A 19,003-nucleotide genomic window follows, 5' to 3' on the forward strand; every position below is an offset into this window, starting at 1 on the left:
CCTGGTATACCCATGCTCTCCAGAAAATTAAAAAATTACTCAGATCAGCTGAAAAAAAGTGGAGAAAAAAACCCAACTGAGCAATTAAAAGACAGATATAAAACCATTCTCTATATTTATAAAAACGATATTAATAAAGCTAAAAAAAGATTTTTATTCCGACAAAATACACAAATACCAACTTAATTCTAAAGAACTTTTCAATTATATTAAAGAAATCACCCAATATAACACTTATTCTTCACCAAAAAGCCAACAACTAATCACTTGTGATGACTTTGCTACTTTTTTTTAAAGATAAAATTCTTAAGCTCATCAAAAATATACCAATAATTAATGAAGATACTAATCCACCCCTATCAAATCAAATTTAAAATGGTCCTCATTTGATCCTATAGCTTCTTCTGAAGTTCAAAATATTATATTAAAAATGAATCCTGCCTCCCACCCAATTGATTTTATTCCCATAAATTTATTAAAACTAATTCCTAATATTATAGCTAAACCTATTGCAAACATAATTAATCTTTCCCTAAATGAAGGAATATTTCCAGATAAATTAAAGTGTGCAGTTATTAAACCAACATTTAAAAAATCCAACCTTAACCAACTTAATATTTCTAATTTCAGACCTATTTCTAACCTCCCTTTCATCGCAAAAATAATCAAAAAATATGTCAATTAACAACTTCAAGAGCACTTAGAAAAACATAAATTACTATTCCCAAATCAACATGGCTTTAGAAATACACTTAGCACTGAAACTTTATTAGTATCATTATCAAATACCATCATTAAAGGATTAGATATTGGCCAATAATACATTCTAATCTTCCTTGACATATCAGCTGCTTTTGATACTGTAAATCATTCCATCCTTTTAAATAGACTAAATGAAATTGGTCTATATGATACCACCTTTAACTGGTTCTCCTCATACATACATAATAGATTGTCAAAACCAATTACAATGAATCCAATCAAATTCCTCTCACGCATGGTGTTCCTCAAGGATCCTCTTTATCCTCAACTCTTTTCAATATCTACTTGCTTCCATTATGTAAATTACTTTCAAATCTTAAATTATTTCATTTATGCCAATGATGTTCAGATTCTTTTACCTATTAACTCTGACCTTACTAATACATTGAACCTCTGTAATTCTTACCTTAATGCTATACAAAAATTACTAACGCAAATATTGCTTAATCTTAATCATAATAAGACAGAAATTGTATATATAGACAATAAATCCTCTCCTGAAATAGAAGGTTATTAAGATGAATGTCTATCTAATAATAACATTCTTTTCAAAACAAGAGACCTCGGAGTCACTTTAGACTCAGAATTCTGCTACAAACACAATATCAACAACATTATCAAAGAAGGTTTCTATAAACTTCAAATTTTAAAAAGAATTAAGCCTCTCCTTCATCATCATGACTTCCGTTTAGTTTTGCAAACTCTACTATTATCCAAATTAGACTATTGCAATTCTATACTCCTTGGACTACCTTCTACTACCATCACTCCACTTCAATTATTACAAAATACAGCTGCACGACTACTCGTTAATCACAAAAAATCGGATCACATCTCCCCAGTACTAAAAGATTTACACTGGTTACCTATTCTTTATAGAATACAATATAAGATTATGGGCCTCATTTTCTAAAGCTATCGCAGGCTTGGGCGGTACGATCGCTGCTGGCTAGCGCAGGACCGCCCACCCGCTTCGACTCCCGCCCCCCATTAGCACAGTTTTCTAAAGTATCGCAGGCCTGCGATACTTTAGAAAATGAGGCCCTATGTCTCTTATTCACAAAATATTATATAATAATAATACGGTGCCATTGGTCAGCCCCTGTCACATGGTAGGAGCACAAGATGGCGCCGGCCATCCAATGCTCCTACCATGTGACAGGATCCGGCCAATGGCACAGATACCCTGTCACATGGTAAGGGCAAAGGGCCATCGGTGCCATTTTGATTAGTGGCAGCTGACAGCCCAGGAGCGGGAGGACGGCCCGGAGTGGGAGATCGCTCCCAGGACCCCCACTGGACCACCAGGTACCTGTAAAACGTTTTTGGGGGGGTTGGGAGGGTGGGTGAAGCTAAGGGGTTAGATTTAAAGGGTCGGGTGGGGTTTTTGTTTATCAGCTGGGGTGCAGCCGATAAACAAAACCGTGATCGGGCCCGATGGGAAAAAACCCACATGTGAATCGGAACCGGAATCTGAACCGATTCCGGTTCCGATTCACATCTCTAGTTTTCAATGTGTTATCCACTATGACGCCTAGATCTCTTTCTTGGGTCATAGCTCCTAATATGGAACCTAACATTGTGTAACTATAACATGGGTTATTTTTTCCTATATACATCACCTTGCACTTATCCACATTAAATTTCATCTGCCATTTGGATACCCAATTTTCCAGTCTCACAAGGTCTTCCTGCAATTTATCACAATCTGCTTGTGATTTAACTACTCTGAATAATTTTGTAGTGGTTATTCATTTTCCTTTGATGACTGTATCCCACACTGGGGTCTCCTGAGGCTGTGACTCCTCCAAATGCATACAAGAAATTAACAATTGTTTGTTATAAATGTTCATTGTATTAGACTAAGGAATCATATTTCCTGCTTATTCTGTTTCATTGTAAACCGGTATGATTTGCATTTGATGGAAGAATGTCGGTATATAAAAGTTAATAAATAAATAAATAAATAAATAAAAGAAATCACCTGCTCTATGAGGAAATCATTCTCTTCCCTGTAAAATATGCGAATGATGGTCATCCTCTAGCCCCGAGGGGACCATCCCTTCCTCCAAAGATACTGAGCTATTGGCATTCCCGAGGTCCTCCCATGAGGGGCCTGGCCCTTCTAAGGCTTCTCATGCCCTTTTGGCAGGCACATGGAGGGAGCAACCCAATGTGAGACCTGCCAGCAACTTGCCACTAGTCCCCTGTGGTGCTTCCCCAGGCTTAGAGAAGGCACAAAAGGCCTGGTGGAGAAAATGAAAAAAAATTGTGGAAAAGTCCCCTGGAGACCCTGGGAGAATCTAAGATGGCCACCAACTCCAATGTAATCACAGCAGACTCTGTCAAGGCCTTTGGTGTTTGGTGGCCTAAAGAAGATAGTGGGAGGTGAGGGGAGAGCCAGACATGCCAACGAGCAGTTGCTCGGCTTCTCTCTGGATTGGATACAGGCCAAACACATGGATCCATTTTCCATGGTGGCCTGAAACACCCATCATACCTCACAGCACAAAACCACGTGCTACGCACACTCACTTCTCACATGGCCATGGTAACACCCACTGTAACTCACCCCTGGACTGTATCCACAAAGTTTCTGCAGTCTGAATGGCCTTTCTCCTGCATGCAAGCACTGCTATACATCTCTGTTTTTTCTTTTTTTAACTTTAATCAGGGAATGAAGAATTGAGAAGGGGGTAGGGTAACTGGAAAGTTAGGCAAACCTCCTCTCAGAAGGAGAAAAGGGAAAAAAAATAAAAACTTACCTATTTCCCTTTTCTTTTTTTTGTAATCTGCTCCCCTGGCATGCTCATTCAGACACCCCCACAGGGGCCGGGAACAAGGTGATGGTCTTGCACTGCTGGTGGAAACCAGTGGCCTGGCCCAGGGGTCTGATCAAGGATCAATGCAAAGTTGTTGCACCAACCCTGTCCTACCATCTATGGAGACAGAAAATACTGGATTCCTAATGCTGAGCACCACCCCTAAGTAGAGGCTGTGATGTCACAGAGGAAAATAGTGTTGTCTGCCTCCATCTGCTGGTAGGGGGAATTAACCCACTTGTCATGGGCTGGACTGGTATAGCAGGACAAAATGTAATTGTTATTATCATGCATACAAAATGAATATTACCTTAAAATGTAAATGAAATTCACAAAAAATATTTTGAAACAGCAATTAGTTCTAAATTTTTTGTGCTTAGTTTATTCTGTTGATTTTTCTTGTTTGTTTAATTTTTTATTTTTTTTTGTTTGGCATTTCTTGGGGCTGCCAGATCAATTGGACTGGCATTTTCCAGATCCATGAACCACCATCATAAACCTTCATTTACACTTGCCCTAAGGTCTTCATTTTTAATCCCCTTTCAATGTAGCCTAGCCATCGTAGCAGCAATCCTCACCTAGAGGTCACAGATGTGACTTCCTCCAGAACATCGTGCACTCTGAACCTGATCAGTAGGAGTCACTGTAATTGACTTCCTTCCCAAGAGGGCTGTGAACATTAAGGCCAATTTTCAAAGAGTTTAAGCACCTAACCTTTGGAGACGAGCCCCTAAATTGTCCCTTTTGAAAATTTACTAGAGCTGAGTCCCTAAATTTAGACACCTAGTTTTTTTAGTCACTTAAATTTAGGGACCTAAAAAGTGATTGGCTACAGGAATGGAGTTAGGGTGGTGAAACAAAGTTATAAGCCTAGCACTAATTTTCAGAACTAAGCACCTAACTTAGGTACCGAAATCTATGCAAATGAACAGCAGGCCTAAATTTAGCATCTAAGTTTTCAGGTTCCTATATTTATTAAAATTTTCAGCTTAGGATGCTTAGTTCAGCTGGAAACTGGCTCTTAACTTGGCCTGGATTTTCTAAAATCGCAGGCCTTAGTGAATTGTGCGGTACCGGGGGATGGCGAAGCAGGGGGCGGGCCTGCGAAAGCTGGCAGCGATCGCACCACTGCGGTGCGATTGCTGCCAGTTTTCGCAAACCAAAAGCGCTACCGTGAAAGGTGGTGGTGCTATTGGGCGCATTACCGGCAGCGATAAGGGGCCTTACCTTTTCGCCGTCAGCGACGTCTTCGCTGCGTCCGCCCCGGTGCCACCCCAACTCCTCTTCTTCCGGTGCCGACTCTGCCCCGACTCCGCCCTGATCTAGCTATCACGTGCGAAAGCTATAGAAAATGACCCTCTTAGGTACTTACTTTCGAGTCCTAAATTTAGGAGCTCAGTTTTTTTTTAATATCTGCCCCCTAACTTTTAATCCCAGCCCTAACTGTGCTCCCGATTTTCAGTAATAGGCACCTAACTCAGTAACCTTAATCTAGGAAAATGAATGGTAGGCCTATATTTAGCTCCCTAAATATAGGTGAAATTTCCGATGAAATTAGCTGAAATTAGGAACCCATCTTAGGTGTCTTAATGGAGATGTTCAACTGATATTATGTCTGAGTGTATTTAACTGTACTCTGAATCTCTCAATGCAATTCAAAACACTTAAATGTGAATTTTAAAAGCCCTACATGCGCTAAAGCTGGAAGATATGTGCAGAGATTGGGCTGTGTGCGCCACTCAGATTTTAAAAAATGCCCACATACGCACGTTATCTCCTGGCATACACACAAACATTTTCACCAGAAAAAGGGGCGTGGACTGGGCATAGGTGTTCCAGGATTTATGAATGAAACCAGCGCGTAAATACTTATGCACAGTCTCCTACTACCTAAATTTACTTCTACTATGGATGGCGATTACTCCTAAAACAAAAAAAAAACTAGGCTAGTCAGCGAGATTTTAAAGGTCGGGACTAACAGGGTAAAAGGGAGGCTAATTAACTAGGGGAGTTAGGAAGTCCTATCTTTACCTGGGTGAACTTGGAATGAACTGGGGAAACTGCTAATTGCGTTGGTGCGCCTGTCTACTAAAATCCTCCCACTTACGCGATAGAGGTGGTATTTGCACCCACATGCACACGTCCATATAAAATTGTGCGTACATAAACACACATATCTGAAAACTGGTTCATTTTCAGCTTAAGTTCAGTTTTTATAACCTCATGACTTATAGACTATAATGTAGATATTATGGCTTTTCCAATCATACCTCATTTATGAAAACTGGTGCAGTGGCTGCACAGTATCCTGGAAATGCTTGCAGATTAGCTCATTATATAGATGGATATGTATACTGTCTTCCATTCAAGAACTTTAAATCTGAAAGCAGTTCAGGCTATGTAAAGTTTATTCTTTAATAAATGAATTACCTTTGAATGCTGAGATATGACTGACTTTACATAATTTGGTTGAAGTTCTTTTGGAGACTCATTGATGCAGCAAGAAGTATAAGTAAAAAGATGTTTTTTCAGGAAATGATGCATTTCTGCTAAACGCTGAACAATCCCAATGTTGACAACAGATGTATACAGTGTGTCTCCTTTCCAACATATTTCATTTGCTGACTTCGGAGAAACTTTGGAAAGAGAAGTTAACATATTTCTAGGTGCATTTTATCTTTTAAAGATGATACATGCAGAAATAAGATTTGTTAGATCATTCAAATGTATACTTACGTGAAGTCACTATTCAAACTTATAAGCATAATTATCACAGTAAGGAAGGGCTTTCTATCCCTTTAGAAGACAAGGGAAGGGGATCCAAATATATGTTTTAAAAGCTTTTTTACAGTTTTTTTCTTCAGAATCTGATGTTCTCTAGTGAGTTTATTTACAACCCAGTATTAGGAGTATGATGCACAAGCCAAGACATGTCACAAAGCACTAGGGGGAAATTTTTCACTGTTTCTCTTTCTTACGATTTCAAAATGACTAAAGAACTATATTGGAATATATATCAGACAACACACAACACATCAGTACTACCCTTGATATTTAAGGTTAGTTTTAAAGAATATTAATATGTTGCCAAACATTTATTTATTTTTATTTATTTAGATTTATATTCCGCTTTTTGCACTTTTTTCAGCATGTCTCTCAATCCTACTGGATTATTTGCATGTTGTGATACCTTCTATAAAACCAACATAAAAATTATCTAAATATATTGTTGGATTGTTTCTGAAATTATCTAGGTACCTTCTTTAGATCTATCCTGCTATATATGTAATTTGGGCAAATTGTGGTCCTAATCATTCCTTAGTGAGAGTAGGAATGGATGAGCTATTGGATTAAGGGTTGCATTTTGTTAGATTATTTTATGTTTATGAATTTTTAGGTATTTTATGCTCATTATTGTACATATGTTCTTGTTCTAAACCTCCTTGGATAATTTTTGGCTCTGAGATTAGGTAAGGCCTGTGTTACTGGGTATGAGATTTAGATGGATTGTGCTTCTGTCCATCCCTTAGTGAGAGTAGAGGGTGAATGAGTTTTTGGATTAAGGGTGGGATATTGTTAAATTTTTTATGCTGATGTATTTTTAGATATTTTATGCTTGTTATTGTAATTGTATTCTTATTTTTATTTATTTATTTAAAGCTTTTTTATACCGGCATTCATGATAAAATCACATCATGCCGGTTTACAAGTAACAAGGGGAGTGATAACCTTGAACATTTAACAGGTGGAGAGAAGCGAGAAAGTTACAATAAAACAGGGGAAGCAGGAACTGGGAGAAGAAAAAGAAGCTTAAATAGTTTTAGGAGTAAGAACAGGAACAACTATTTACATAGTGCTGGAATTATCTTGATGGTTGTTGCAGTCAGTCAGTTAGGCCCATTGGGAGAGTCAGTGAGATTCGGGAAAGGCTTGTCTAAATAACCATGTCTTAAGTCTTTTTCTAAATGTTAATAAGCATGGTTCCTGTCTGAGGTCCGGGGGAATTGCGTTCCAAATAGAAGGTCCCGCCGTGGAGAAGGCTCGTTCCCTGAAGGAGAGGTGTTGTGTCTCTTTGGATTGGGGGACATGTAACGATCCTCGGTAGGCTTTTCTGATGGGTCTGAATAAGGAGTGTAGTCTGAGCGGGATTTGAAGGCTAAGAGGGGCTTGGGAATGGATGGTTTTATGGATGATGGTAATGGACTTATGGAGAATTCTGAAATGTATTGGTAGCCAGTGCAGATTTTTTAGAATGGGAGAGATGTGATCTCTTCTTCTGGTGTTTGTCAGAATTCTAGCTACTGTGTTTTGGAGCATCTGAAGAGGTTTAATGGAGGAGGAAGGGAGACCTAGCAAGATAGAGTTGCAGTAATCTATCTTGGAGAAAATCACGGCTTGGAGAACCGTTCTGAAGTCCTGGAAGTGGAGGAGTGGTTTGATTCTTTTTAGTGCTTGCAGTTTGTAGAAGCCATCCTTGGTGGTGCGGTTGATGAATGATTTTAAATTCAACCTGTTGTCGATTAGAACTCCTAGGTCTCTTGCTTGGGTGACAAAGATGTTAGATGGTGCGCTTTGTGTGATATTACTGTTTTACGGGGAGATGAGGAGGAGTTCTGTCTTCGCTGCGTTCAGTATCAGGTTTAGACTAGACAGAAGAAGGTTAATCTCTCATCGACAGGTTTCCCAGTGTTCGAGTGTTTTAGTAATGGATTCTTTGATGGGGATCAGTATTTCCACATCGTCGGCATAAAGGAAGTGTTTTAGTTTGAGGTTGGTTAGCAGCTGGCAAAGTGGAAGAAGGTATATGTTGAAGAGGGTGGGGGAGAGGGAGGAACCTTGCGGAACTCCCATTAATGACTCACAGCGGAGGGATTCTTTGCTATTGATTTTGACCTTGTACCCTCTGTTACTAAGGAAAGATGTGAACCATGAAAAAGCCATTCCTGTTATTCCGATGTCCACCAGTCGGTTAAGGAGGATGGAATGGTTGACGGTGTCGAAGGCCGCAGACATGTCGAGGAGAATTAGTATAAAGGATTGGCCTTTGTCCAGGCCCATGATGAGGTAGTCAGTCAGAGAAATGAGAAGGCTTTCAGTATTTAATGCCTTGCGGAACCCGAATTGGGTGGGGTGCAGTATTTTATGATTTTCTAGGTAATCAGAAAGTTGAGAGTTGACTAATTTTTCTATTATCTTGGCCACAAAAGGAAGATTGGAAATGGGGCAGAAATTGTTGGGATCTTTTGGATCCAGATTCGGTTTCTTTAGGAGAGGTTTAAGAGATGCCAGTTTTAGAGCATCTGGGAAGATTCCCTGAGATAAGGAACAGTTTATGATATCAGCCAAGGTTTTGGAGATGGTGTCGGGTATTAGCAGTAGCAGTTTTGTAGGTATATGGTCGAGTGGATGGGATGAGGGTTTCATTTTCTTTACTAGAGATTGGATCTCTGAAGCTGTGGTTGGTTCAAACGCTTCAAGGGAGATGTTCTTGTTAGGGAGATGGTAGGAGCTAGTAGTAGAGGAGGGGTTGGGGAGTAACAGAGTTAAGAGATTGGAGATTTTGTTTTGGAAGTACAGTGCTAGTTCGTCGGCTTTGGATTGTGCTTGGTCGTTAGGGATCGCTGGGGCATTAGCTTGAGTTAGATCAGCTACGTAGGAAAATAATGCTTTAGCATCGAAAATAAGGTCGTGAATCTTGTGAGCGTAGAAATCCCTTTTTGGCCTTAGGGTGGAGTTCTTGTAGTGGTGGAGAGTGAGTTTGTATGCGGATAGTGTGCTGGAGCACGGGGCTTTGTGCCAATTGCTTTCTTTCTGTCTGAGGTTTTGTTTGAGTTTTCAGAGTTCGTTGGTGAACCACGGTTGTTTTTTTGGGGAGTTGTGGTTAAGTTTTTTTGTTGCTAGAGGACATAATTTGTTTGCTACTGTCTCTGTAATGTTGCTCCAAGATAGAAGGGCTGAGTTGGGGTCTGAGAGGTCGATAGCGGAAGTTCATTAGCCAAGTGGTTGTAAACTGTCTTGGGACTCCTTCAGATGAGAAAGGTGGCATATAAAAGTGAATGCTATGTTAGAAGAATGGCATGACTGTTCCAAACATTGTAAATATTGCAATATTCCTGAAATGCTGCAGCTATGCTATACCCCAAATCCCTACACTACCAGCTATTCTCCTTCTCTAGGGTCTATTGTACCTTCTCAGCAGGGTCACTAGGTTGTACTCAGGCCACTGTGAGGAGATACAAGAGATCCCTATGCAAGCAGACAAATAGTAATCAATAAAACTGGGATGAGAAAGCATTTGGTCAGTAGGGAGCTGGTCCCAACACAACCAGACCATAATATTTGCTCAATTTTTCCATGATACTTTACAGATTATCACACCACACACTAGGATGACTTACACTGCCAGCATTTCTTCAGAGCTCTGTAACGGTGAACACTATTAACCAGTTGTTCAAAATGAAATAGAAAATACCGATGATATTTCCTATTTTGTTTCATTTCAGACTTTCAAAAAAATGATAGAAAAAAACACACAATTCTGTGTTGCTTTTCCTATCATTTTTTGAACTGGCCAAAAAAGCAATATTTAAAAAAAACAAAAACAAAAAAACCCTGAACCTCCCCCAATCCTTCCTTTTAAGTACAATATTGAGACCCCACCAGCTGAAAACCCTCGTCCACTCTCCCGACCCCCCCAAGACTCATCAATATGTCCCTGGTGGTCTAGTAGGGGGGGGGGCCTAGGCGTGACCTCCCACTCCCAGGCTGGTGGTTGCTATTATTCACAATGGCACCGGCTGCTCTTTAGAGCTAATTTTAAGAGCCCTACTTGCGGCGATTCCGGAAGAAATGTGTGTGGCTGGGATGTGCGCACGTTGCATGGATTTTCAGAGGCCTGCAGCCACGCGCATATTTCCCGGTACACGCATTGTGAAGGATTTCTTTAAAAAAGCAGGCTGGGGGCAGGGTCTGGGCGGGCCGGGACAGTGCCATCGGCGCACAAGCACATGCCGGGGACAGAGGAACACATAATCTGCTGCTGCTATGGACAGTGAGTAAGTATGAAAACAAAAAAATCTAGGGTACTTAGTGGGGTGTTAGGGATCGAGGCTTGTAGAGTAAAAGGGAGGCAGGTTCGGTAGGAGGTTTAGGAAGTTTGCTACTTTACAGGGGCAAAGTGCGAGGGAACTGGGAAATGGGTCTATTGCATCGCCATGCATACCTACTAAATTTCGCCCCCTAAAGCAATTGAGGCAGGATTTGTGTGCACATGCATGCATCGATGTAAAATTGTGTTCACGGGTAGCCGATTTGTGCCCACGCGGAGATTTGAAAGTTACCATCTTTGCCCCATCTTAGAATAGGGGCTTCCGGTGCTGTTGAGCAGTCCTGACACATGATGAGGCAAAGGGCTGATGGCTGCCTTTTTTTCAAAATGGTGCGGGCCGCCCATTGCCCCTATCATGTGACAGTGGCTGCCCAACGGCACCGGTAGCCCCTGTCCCAAGATAGGGGCAAAGGGCAGTGGCACCATTTTGAATAATGGCAGCCACCTGCTAGACCACCAGGGCAGAATTGTTCAATCCTGGGAAGGTCGGGAGGGTGGGCTAGGTTGGGTGAGGGTTTTCAGATGGTGGGGTGCAGCTCAATATTGCATTAAAAGAGAAAGTTTGGGAGGTTTTTCAATTTTTTTTAAAAACAAAACCAAAAATGATCCAAGGGTGGACCCAAAATGGTTCATCCCTGAAACAAAAATAAAAAGACAACAACATTTTTTGAGGCTACTACCCCTACTATTAACTGATATTAATGTGTTACTAAAAGTGTATAAGCCACCTCGACTGCTTTGTTCATCTCAGCTGGGCTTACTAGATATTCCTTCAGTTAAACTTGCTTGTCTTGCGTCTATAAGAGATTCAACCTTTTCTGTTGCAGCACCAGTATTTAGAACTCCCTACCGGTCGAATTGAGATTGAATCCCTGCAGTAAGATTTTTAAGACTATGCTTAAGACTTTTTTCTTACAACAGGCCTTTTAAAAGTATATTTTAATGTTTTAACTACTTGTCTGTTTTCTTGTAGGTAAATGATGCAGATGTTTTAAATAATAATTTATTGGTTGACTTTGTTTTTTTTATTAATGATTATAGGTCACTGCATTTTATTATTTTATGTATGTATATAACTATTTTATGTATGTTTTTTATACATCGCCTCAGCCTGCAGTGTGAGGCGATTAATACATTTCAAAACAATTTCAATTTCAAACTTGCTACCAATTCTAGTTTTAGTTTGGCAGTACTGTTTCAGTGGTGTCGGCAGAAAGGTCTTATGTATTGCAAATTCTTTTCTATTCTAATAGAATGTATGTTTTACTGTATACCTTTAATAGATTAGTTTCTTATCTTACTTTTAAAATGACATCCTTTCTCCTTTATAAGGAGAAATGCCTTACCTGATAATTTCTTTCTTTTATTTCTGCTCTACCAGTCAAGAACATATGGATAATATCCTCCATCTATCATCTGGATGCAGAGTTGTACATTTTTTTTTGTCATCACATGTATGTATGTCATATGCAGAACCTCTATAGCAACTATACCTCTGTCAAACCTAATCACAAATCATGGCCGTGAACCTATGAAACTATCTAAAACTAAAATCTTTCCTCATAAAGCTCCCCAAACATTAAACTGCTTAACACAAGTGTTAACTCTAATGTTACTCTCCTAACCTGTAAACCATTATGATGGCAAAACCGAATATACGGTATACAAAACATGTTAAAATGAATGAATGAATAAATAAATAAATAACGTCATTAAAATTTAAGCACTCATTTTGAAAAAGAAACTCCTACATAGAAAGTATAATAGGCTATTAAATACCAACTCACTCATGACTCTCTTTTTTTTTTTTTTCAAATAAATCAAGGCAGCTTGAAAATATTCTTCCGGGTGGGCTTCTTGACTGGTAGAGCAGAAGTAAAGGAAAGGAAATTATCAGGTAAGTTTTAATTTCTCCTTCTCTGCCCTTCTGCTCCACCAGTCAAGCACATGTGGGAAAGTACCATAGCCCATACACTAATGGTGAGTAGACTACAAACTCATTCTTAAAACAGTTGCACCAAAACAAACATCCTGTTTGGCAAGAATGTCCAACTTATAATGTTTTACAAATGTACTTAATGTAGTCCATGTAGCTGCCTTTTAAATATCAATGGGATTAACCATGCCTACTTCAACCCAAGAAGAAACTTGTGCTCAAGTTGAGGGAGCCTTTAACTCCCCTAGAGCTTGTTTCCCAACAATATAAGAACAATAAGAAAATGCCATACTGGGTCAGACCAAGGGTCTATCAAGCCCAGCATCCTTTTCCAACAGTGGCCAATCCAGGCCATAAGAACCTGGCAAGTACCCAAAAACTAAGTCCATCCCATGCTACTGATGCTAGTAATAGCAGTGGCTATTTTCTAAGTCATCTTAATTAATAGCAGGTAATGGACTTCTCCTCCAAGAACTTATCCAATCCTTTTTTAAACACAGCTACACTAACTGCACTAACCACATCCCCTTGGCAACAAATTCCAGAGCTTAATTGTGCGTTGAGTGAAAAAGAATTTTCTCCGATAAGTTTTAAATGTGCCACATGCTAACTTCATGGAGTGCCCCCTAGTCCTATTATCCGAAAGAGTAAATAACTGATTTACATTAACCCGTGCTAGACCTCTCATGATTTTAAACACCTCTATCATATCCCCCCTCAGCCGTCTCTTCTCCAAGCTGAAAAGACCTAACCTCTTTAGTCTTTCCTCATAGGGGAGCTGTTCCATTTCCTTTATCATTTTGGTCACCCTTCTCTGTACCATCTCCATCGAAACTATATCATTTTTGAGATGCGGTGACCAGAACTGTACACCGTATTCAAGGTGCGGTCTCACCATGGAGCTATACAGAGGCATTATGACATTTTCTGTTTTATTCACCATTCCCTTTCTAATAATTCCCAACATTCTGTTTGCTTTTTTGACTGCCACAGCACACTGAACCGATGATTTCAATGTGTTATCCACTATGACGCCTAGATCACTTTCTTGGGTGGTAGCTCCTAATATGGAACCTAACATTGTGTAACTGTAGCATGGGTTATTTTTCCCTATATGCATCACCTTGCACTTATCCACATTAAATTTCTTCTGCCATTTGGATGCCCAATTTTCCAGTCTCATAAGGTTTTCCTGCAATTTATCACAATCTGTGATTTAACTACTCTGAACAATTTTGCATCATCTGCAAATTTGATTACCTCACTTGTCGTATTTCTTTCCAGATCATTTATAAATATATTGAAAAGTACGGGTCCCAATACAGATCCCTGAGGCACTCCACTGCCCACTCCCTTCCACTGAGAAAATTGTCCATTTAATCCTACTCTCTGTTTCCTGTCTTTTAGCCAGTTTGTAATCCACGAAAGGACATCACCACCTATCCCATGACGTTTTACTTTTCCTAGAAGCCTCTCATGAGGAACTTTGTCAAACGCCTTCTGAAAATCCAAATATACTATATCTTCCGGTTCACCTTTATCTAGATGTTTATTAACTCCTTCAAAAAAAGTGAAGCAGATTTGTGAGGCAAGACTTGCCTTGGGTAAAAGACTTGACTTGCCTTGCCTTGCCTTACCTTGCCTTGGGTAAAAGACTTGCCTTGGGTAAAAGAACAAGAAATACACAGAAGAAATAGCTTATTTAATTCATCTTGTAAAGGTTGCTTTTGAAGTGGTCTCACCTTATTGCAGGCCACAAAAAGCACAAATAATTTTTCAGAATGACAAAAATCCCCTGTAACCTGCAAATAGCTCAAAAATTATCTCTTCACATCCAAGAAATGCAGAGCCTCCATCAATCTCTTATAATCAGATTTATCAAATGAAGACAAAACAATCTTTTGATTAAAATGAAATGCCGAAATCACCTTTGGCAAAAAAGATGGTACTGACTCTCTATTGAACCTCAAGAAAGGAGCTCAACATGACAATGATTGTAACTCAGAAATTAGTCTTGCCAAAGTAATTGAGACCAGGAACATGGTCATCAAAGTTAAATCCTTTAGAATTGCCTGCTTAAGAGGTTCAAAAGGAGCCTCTGTCAGGGAACACAATACCAGATTTAAATTCCACAAAGGTATTTCTGGCCTAACTGGAGGATGCAAATGCTTTACCCCTTGAAGAAAGTGACACATATCCTTATGAGAAGATAAAGAAAAGCAGAGTTGCTTACCTGTTACAGGTATTCTCCTAGGACAGCAAGATGTTAGTCCTCATGCATGGCTGACTTTATTGGATGAAGCCCTGTCCTGGACAGGGAGCAAAACTGAGTCACCTTTTTGTTACAGGGCTACACGAATAGATCCACATCTGGGCTCCCCCAAAGGCAGAAGATCCGATTTGCTACCCCCTGGTCTGAGTTGTGCTTCAGACCCCCTGGGGTCAGAAGCACAACTCAGTCTGTCTGCTATCACGTTCTCCATTCCAGCCAGATATATGGCCCTGAGCCCCATCCCATGGGACAGGGCCTACGACCATATCTGGACCGCTTCCTGATGCAGGAGGTATGACCCTGTGCCTCCCTACTTGTTGACATACTACATAGCTACTTGCTTGTCTGTTTGGATCAGGACGACTTTGTTGGACAGCCAATCTCTGAAAGCCTACAGCACACACCTGATAGCCCAGAGCTCCAGGAAATTAATTTGACATTTCCTGAGCAGACCAAAGGCCCTGGGTGCGGAGCCCCTCTACATAAGTTCCCCACCTCAGGGTGGATGCATCCGTGGTTATGATAATTTAAATAGGTGGTCTTTGAAAGGATATTCCCCATTCCAAATTTGAGAGCACCCGCCACCAGGACAAAGAGGCCCAGAGACATGGGGTGATTCAGATGTGATCCTGGAGGCTCTGTATGGCCTGGCACTGTGACATCATGGTCCACTGGGCTCTGTGCATGTGCAAATATGCCAAGGGAGTAATATGGACAGTTGCGGCCATGTGGCCCAACAGCCTCAACATGAGCCGAGCTGACATCTGCTGGTTCTGTTGAATCACTGCTGCTATGGATGGCAAGGGGACCACCCTGGAACATGGCAGGAAGGCTTTTGCCTGAGCCATGTCTAGCAGCGCTCCTATGAAGTCCAACTGAGGCTGAGATGGAACTTCGGGTAGTTGATGACAAACCCTAGTGACTCCAGCACCCGAATGGTCAAGTGCATGGATCAAGTGGCTCCTGCCTGAGAAGTGCTCTTGACCAAACAATCATCCAGATAAGGGAAAATATGCACTCCCAGCCTAAGTGCACCTCCACCACGGCCAGGCATTTTGTGAAGCCACTTGGGGGACGATGTTAGCCCGACAGCAACACTCTGTACTGGAAGTGCTGTTTTCCCACCACAAATCTGAGATACTTCCTGTGACTTGGGAAGATCTCGACGTGAGTGTATGCGTCCTTCAAATCAAGGAAGCATAGCCAATCCCCTTTTTGTAAGAGGGGAATCAAGGTGTTGCGGGAGCACTAGGGAGCACTCCCGATTCTGGGGAGATCTGTGCCCTTGAACCACAATGCGACTGCAGAGAGAAGCTCCGTGGAAGTGCTGCAGCAGGCAAGACATGTCCAAGCATGGGAGGAGCAGGCTGACCACTGCCCTAGCCTCTGCCGAACCTGCACATACCGGAAGAGACCCAGCAACGCAATGCTGGTCTCTGGGGTAGCCCTCCAGCCACTCGATAGCCCTTTCGGACCTGCCACTAGGGAGCGGCAGATGCAGCAGGATGGACAGAGGTCGAGGACAGGTGATGGTACTGGAACTAGGAACAAGACGGGATCTCGGACTTGGACTAGGCTTGAAGACTTGAAGAAGGCGAGGTTACTTGGAACTTGAAACTCAGACGAGAAGAGACGCTTGGAACTCAGAACTCAGATGAGATGAGGACCCTTGGAACTTGGAACTCAGATGAGACAAGGACACTTGGAACTTGGAACTCAGACGAGACGAAGATGCTTGGAACTTGGAACTCAGATGCAGGATGCTCAGACTGGGAATGAAATCAGACGTAGATTGAGGAGAGAATTCCGGTTACTCAGACAAGGACTCTTGAAACTTGGAAGGACTCGAACGAGGACTTTTGGAACTTGGAAGGGCTCACTCAAGGACTTGGATCTTGGAACTTGGATGAGATGAGACAAGGATTCTTGGAACTTGGATGAGACCACTTGGAATTTGAAAGGGACGAGGACAAGGACTCAGAATACTCGGAGACTTAGACAGGTACTGCCCCTCAGGGCGCCCTACACAGCCAACAGGGGCTCGTCGCAGACCAACCTGTCCCACTGCGCGCCCTACACAACCTGAAGAGGCTGGTTGAGGACCACGCGGAGAGCGGAACATGCGTAGGACTGAGGCTCAGGACAAAGGAGGAATCCGGGCAGTGCTCGAAGACAGATCCAACTGGAAGAGGGCTCCAGCCACCAAACTCAGACACCGGATAGATACGGATTTACTCCCAGAAAGGTCAGCTGGAGACAAGGACTAGGGTGAGGCAAAGCTGAACCCGGAGCTAGGAACTGACAGTACATCAGGATTGGGACTGGACAAAAGACATCAGGATCGAGACTTGGAACTTGAAACATCAAGATCAGTACTTGGAACATCAGGACTGGAATGTAGGACATCGGATACAAAGGGACACCGGTACCTCGGGACATCAGGGAGTCTGGACATCTATGGCAACTGGACATCAGGGCCTTCTAGAGAGGAGGACACAGAAACATCTGGAACATGACGGACAAAGACATCAGAGGATGGAGACATCTAGACATCTAGAGGCAAGGAGATGTCTTGACATCCGGAGACATGGAGACATCAGGATATCTGGAGACAAGAGGACGGGCTCCATCGAGAGACCAGGACATGGAATGAAGATCAAGATGAAGGTTCAGGAACCATGGACAAAGACAAGGAGTACCAACGAGGATCAGAATGCCTTGAAGAAGTGAAGAAGGATCATGGAGGACTCCTGGGACGAAGAGATGGAACTGAAGATCCAGGAGCAGTCCAACTCCATGACCAACTCCTTGCAAAGGTGAAGACTGAGTGAAGGAAGGCCCTCTTTATAGGGCTGAAGAGGAAACGCCTAGAGGACGTCAGCATGAGGAGCCTAGGAAGACAGCCCACTGCTGGCCCTTTAAATGGACAGAGGAGATGCGGCTGCATGCCTAGGAAGAAGGCAGGGCCTTGGAGAGTGGCCATGCTGTGAAGAGTAGCTGAAGCAGGAGTAGGCCCAAGGTGTCAAAGGCGGCTCCTGCTGCGAAGAGAGAAGACTGCAGGCAGAGACTCCCCGCACAGGGGAGGAGATGGCTTTGGCGGCCTCCAGGCCTCAAAGAGGAGCTCTGGGGCAGCCTACCGGCTACAAGAAGAGGAAGCTTCAGGGTGGCCTCTGGGCCACAGAAAAGGAAGACTTCGGTGGCGGCCTCCAGGCTGTGTGGAGAAGAGCTTCGGGGCGGCCTCCAGGCCGCTGAAGAGGAAAGCTGGTGGCGGCCTAACCACAAAGAGACAGCGATGTTCGGAGGCGGCCTCCTGACCACAGAAGGGGAGCTTTGGAGTGGCCTCCAGGCCGCTGAAGAGGACCCGGATGATGGCTGCCTCCTGGCCACGAGGAGAAGAGCTTTGGGGTGGCCTCCAGGCTGCTGAAGAGGAGGGCTTCAGCGGCAGCCTAGCCGCAGAGGGACGGCGATGTTCGATGGCGGCCTCCAAGCCACGAAGAGATGAAGGAGGTGGCGCCCAGGACGCAGGAGAGCAGCCGGGTCGGCGGTGGCCTCCAGGCCATGAAGGGACGGTGCTGGTGGCAGCCTCAGGCCACGGGAAACATAGTCGACGGTGGCTCGTGCTGTGAGAGGACCATGGAGTTGGCGGCAATGGCAGCAGCTTCCAGGTTGCGAGGAGAAGGTCCAGAATTCAGCGATGGCAGTGGAGAGGTAAGGAACTGCTTGTGGGCCTATCCCACAAGCAGGATTGTAACACAAGTGGGAAACCATCTTGAACTTTTCTCTCTTTAGAAACTTGTTCAAGGCCCTCAGGTATAGGATAGGATGGAGTCCTCCGGTTCTCTTTGCCTTGGTGAGACAGGTTCAACCACTCTGGCTGTTAAGAGGTCAGAGAGCACAGAGGGGAATTTGGCAGGACACCCAATAGGTTTAATTGGTACTATTGACAGACGATGGACAGAACCCACTGGTCCAAGGTTATATTGGGCCACTGATTCGTGAAGAATCACAGACTGGCATCTCGGGTTTAGGTGGCTGGCCTATGCTCCCTATGATCCAGTGAAAACCCCATCCTAGGATTTAACTGGGGTGCTGGTTGGGGCTTG

General features: G+C 42.7%; 1 protein-coding gene across 1 annotated transcript in view; it reads right to left on the reverse strand.

The window, feature by feature from the left end:
* Window positions 1–19,003, reverse strand: part of CFAP54 (cilia and flagella associated protein 54) — a 1,106,494-nt gene that overhangs the window by 79,021 nt on the left and 1,008,470 nt on the right. Inside the window, exon 64 of the mRNA XM_029597529.1 lies at window positions 6,015–6,220. Coding sequence (XP_029453389.1) covers window positions 6,015–6,220 — 206 coding nt within the window. The remainder of the gene's footprint in view (window positions 1–6,014; window positions 6,221–19,003) is intronic.

The sequence above is a fragment of the Rhinatrema bivittatum genome, chromosome 4 (genome assembly GCF_901001135.1).
Source record: "Rhinatrema bivittatum chromosome 4, aRhiBiv1.1, whole genome shotgun sequence".
In the NCBI taxonomy this organism is placed as follows: domain Eukaryota; kingdom Metazoa; phylum Chordata; class Amphibia; order Gymnophiona; family Rhinatrematidae; genus Rhinatrema; species Rhinatrema bivittatum.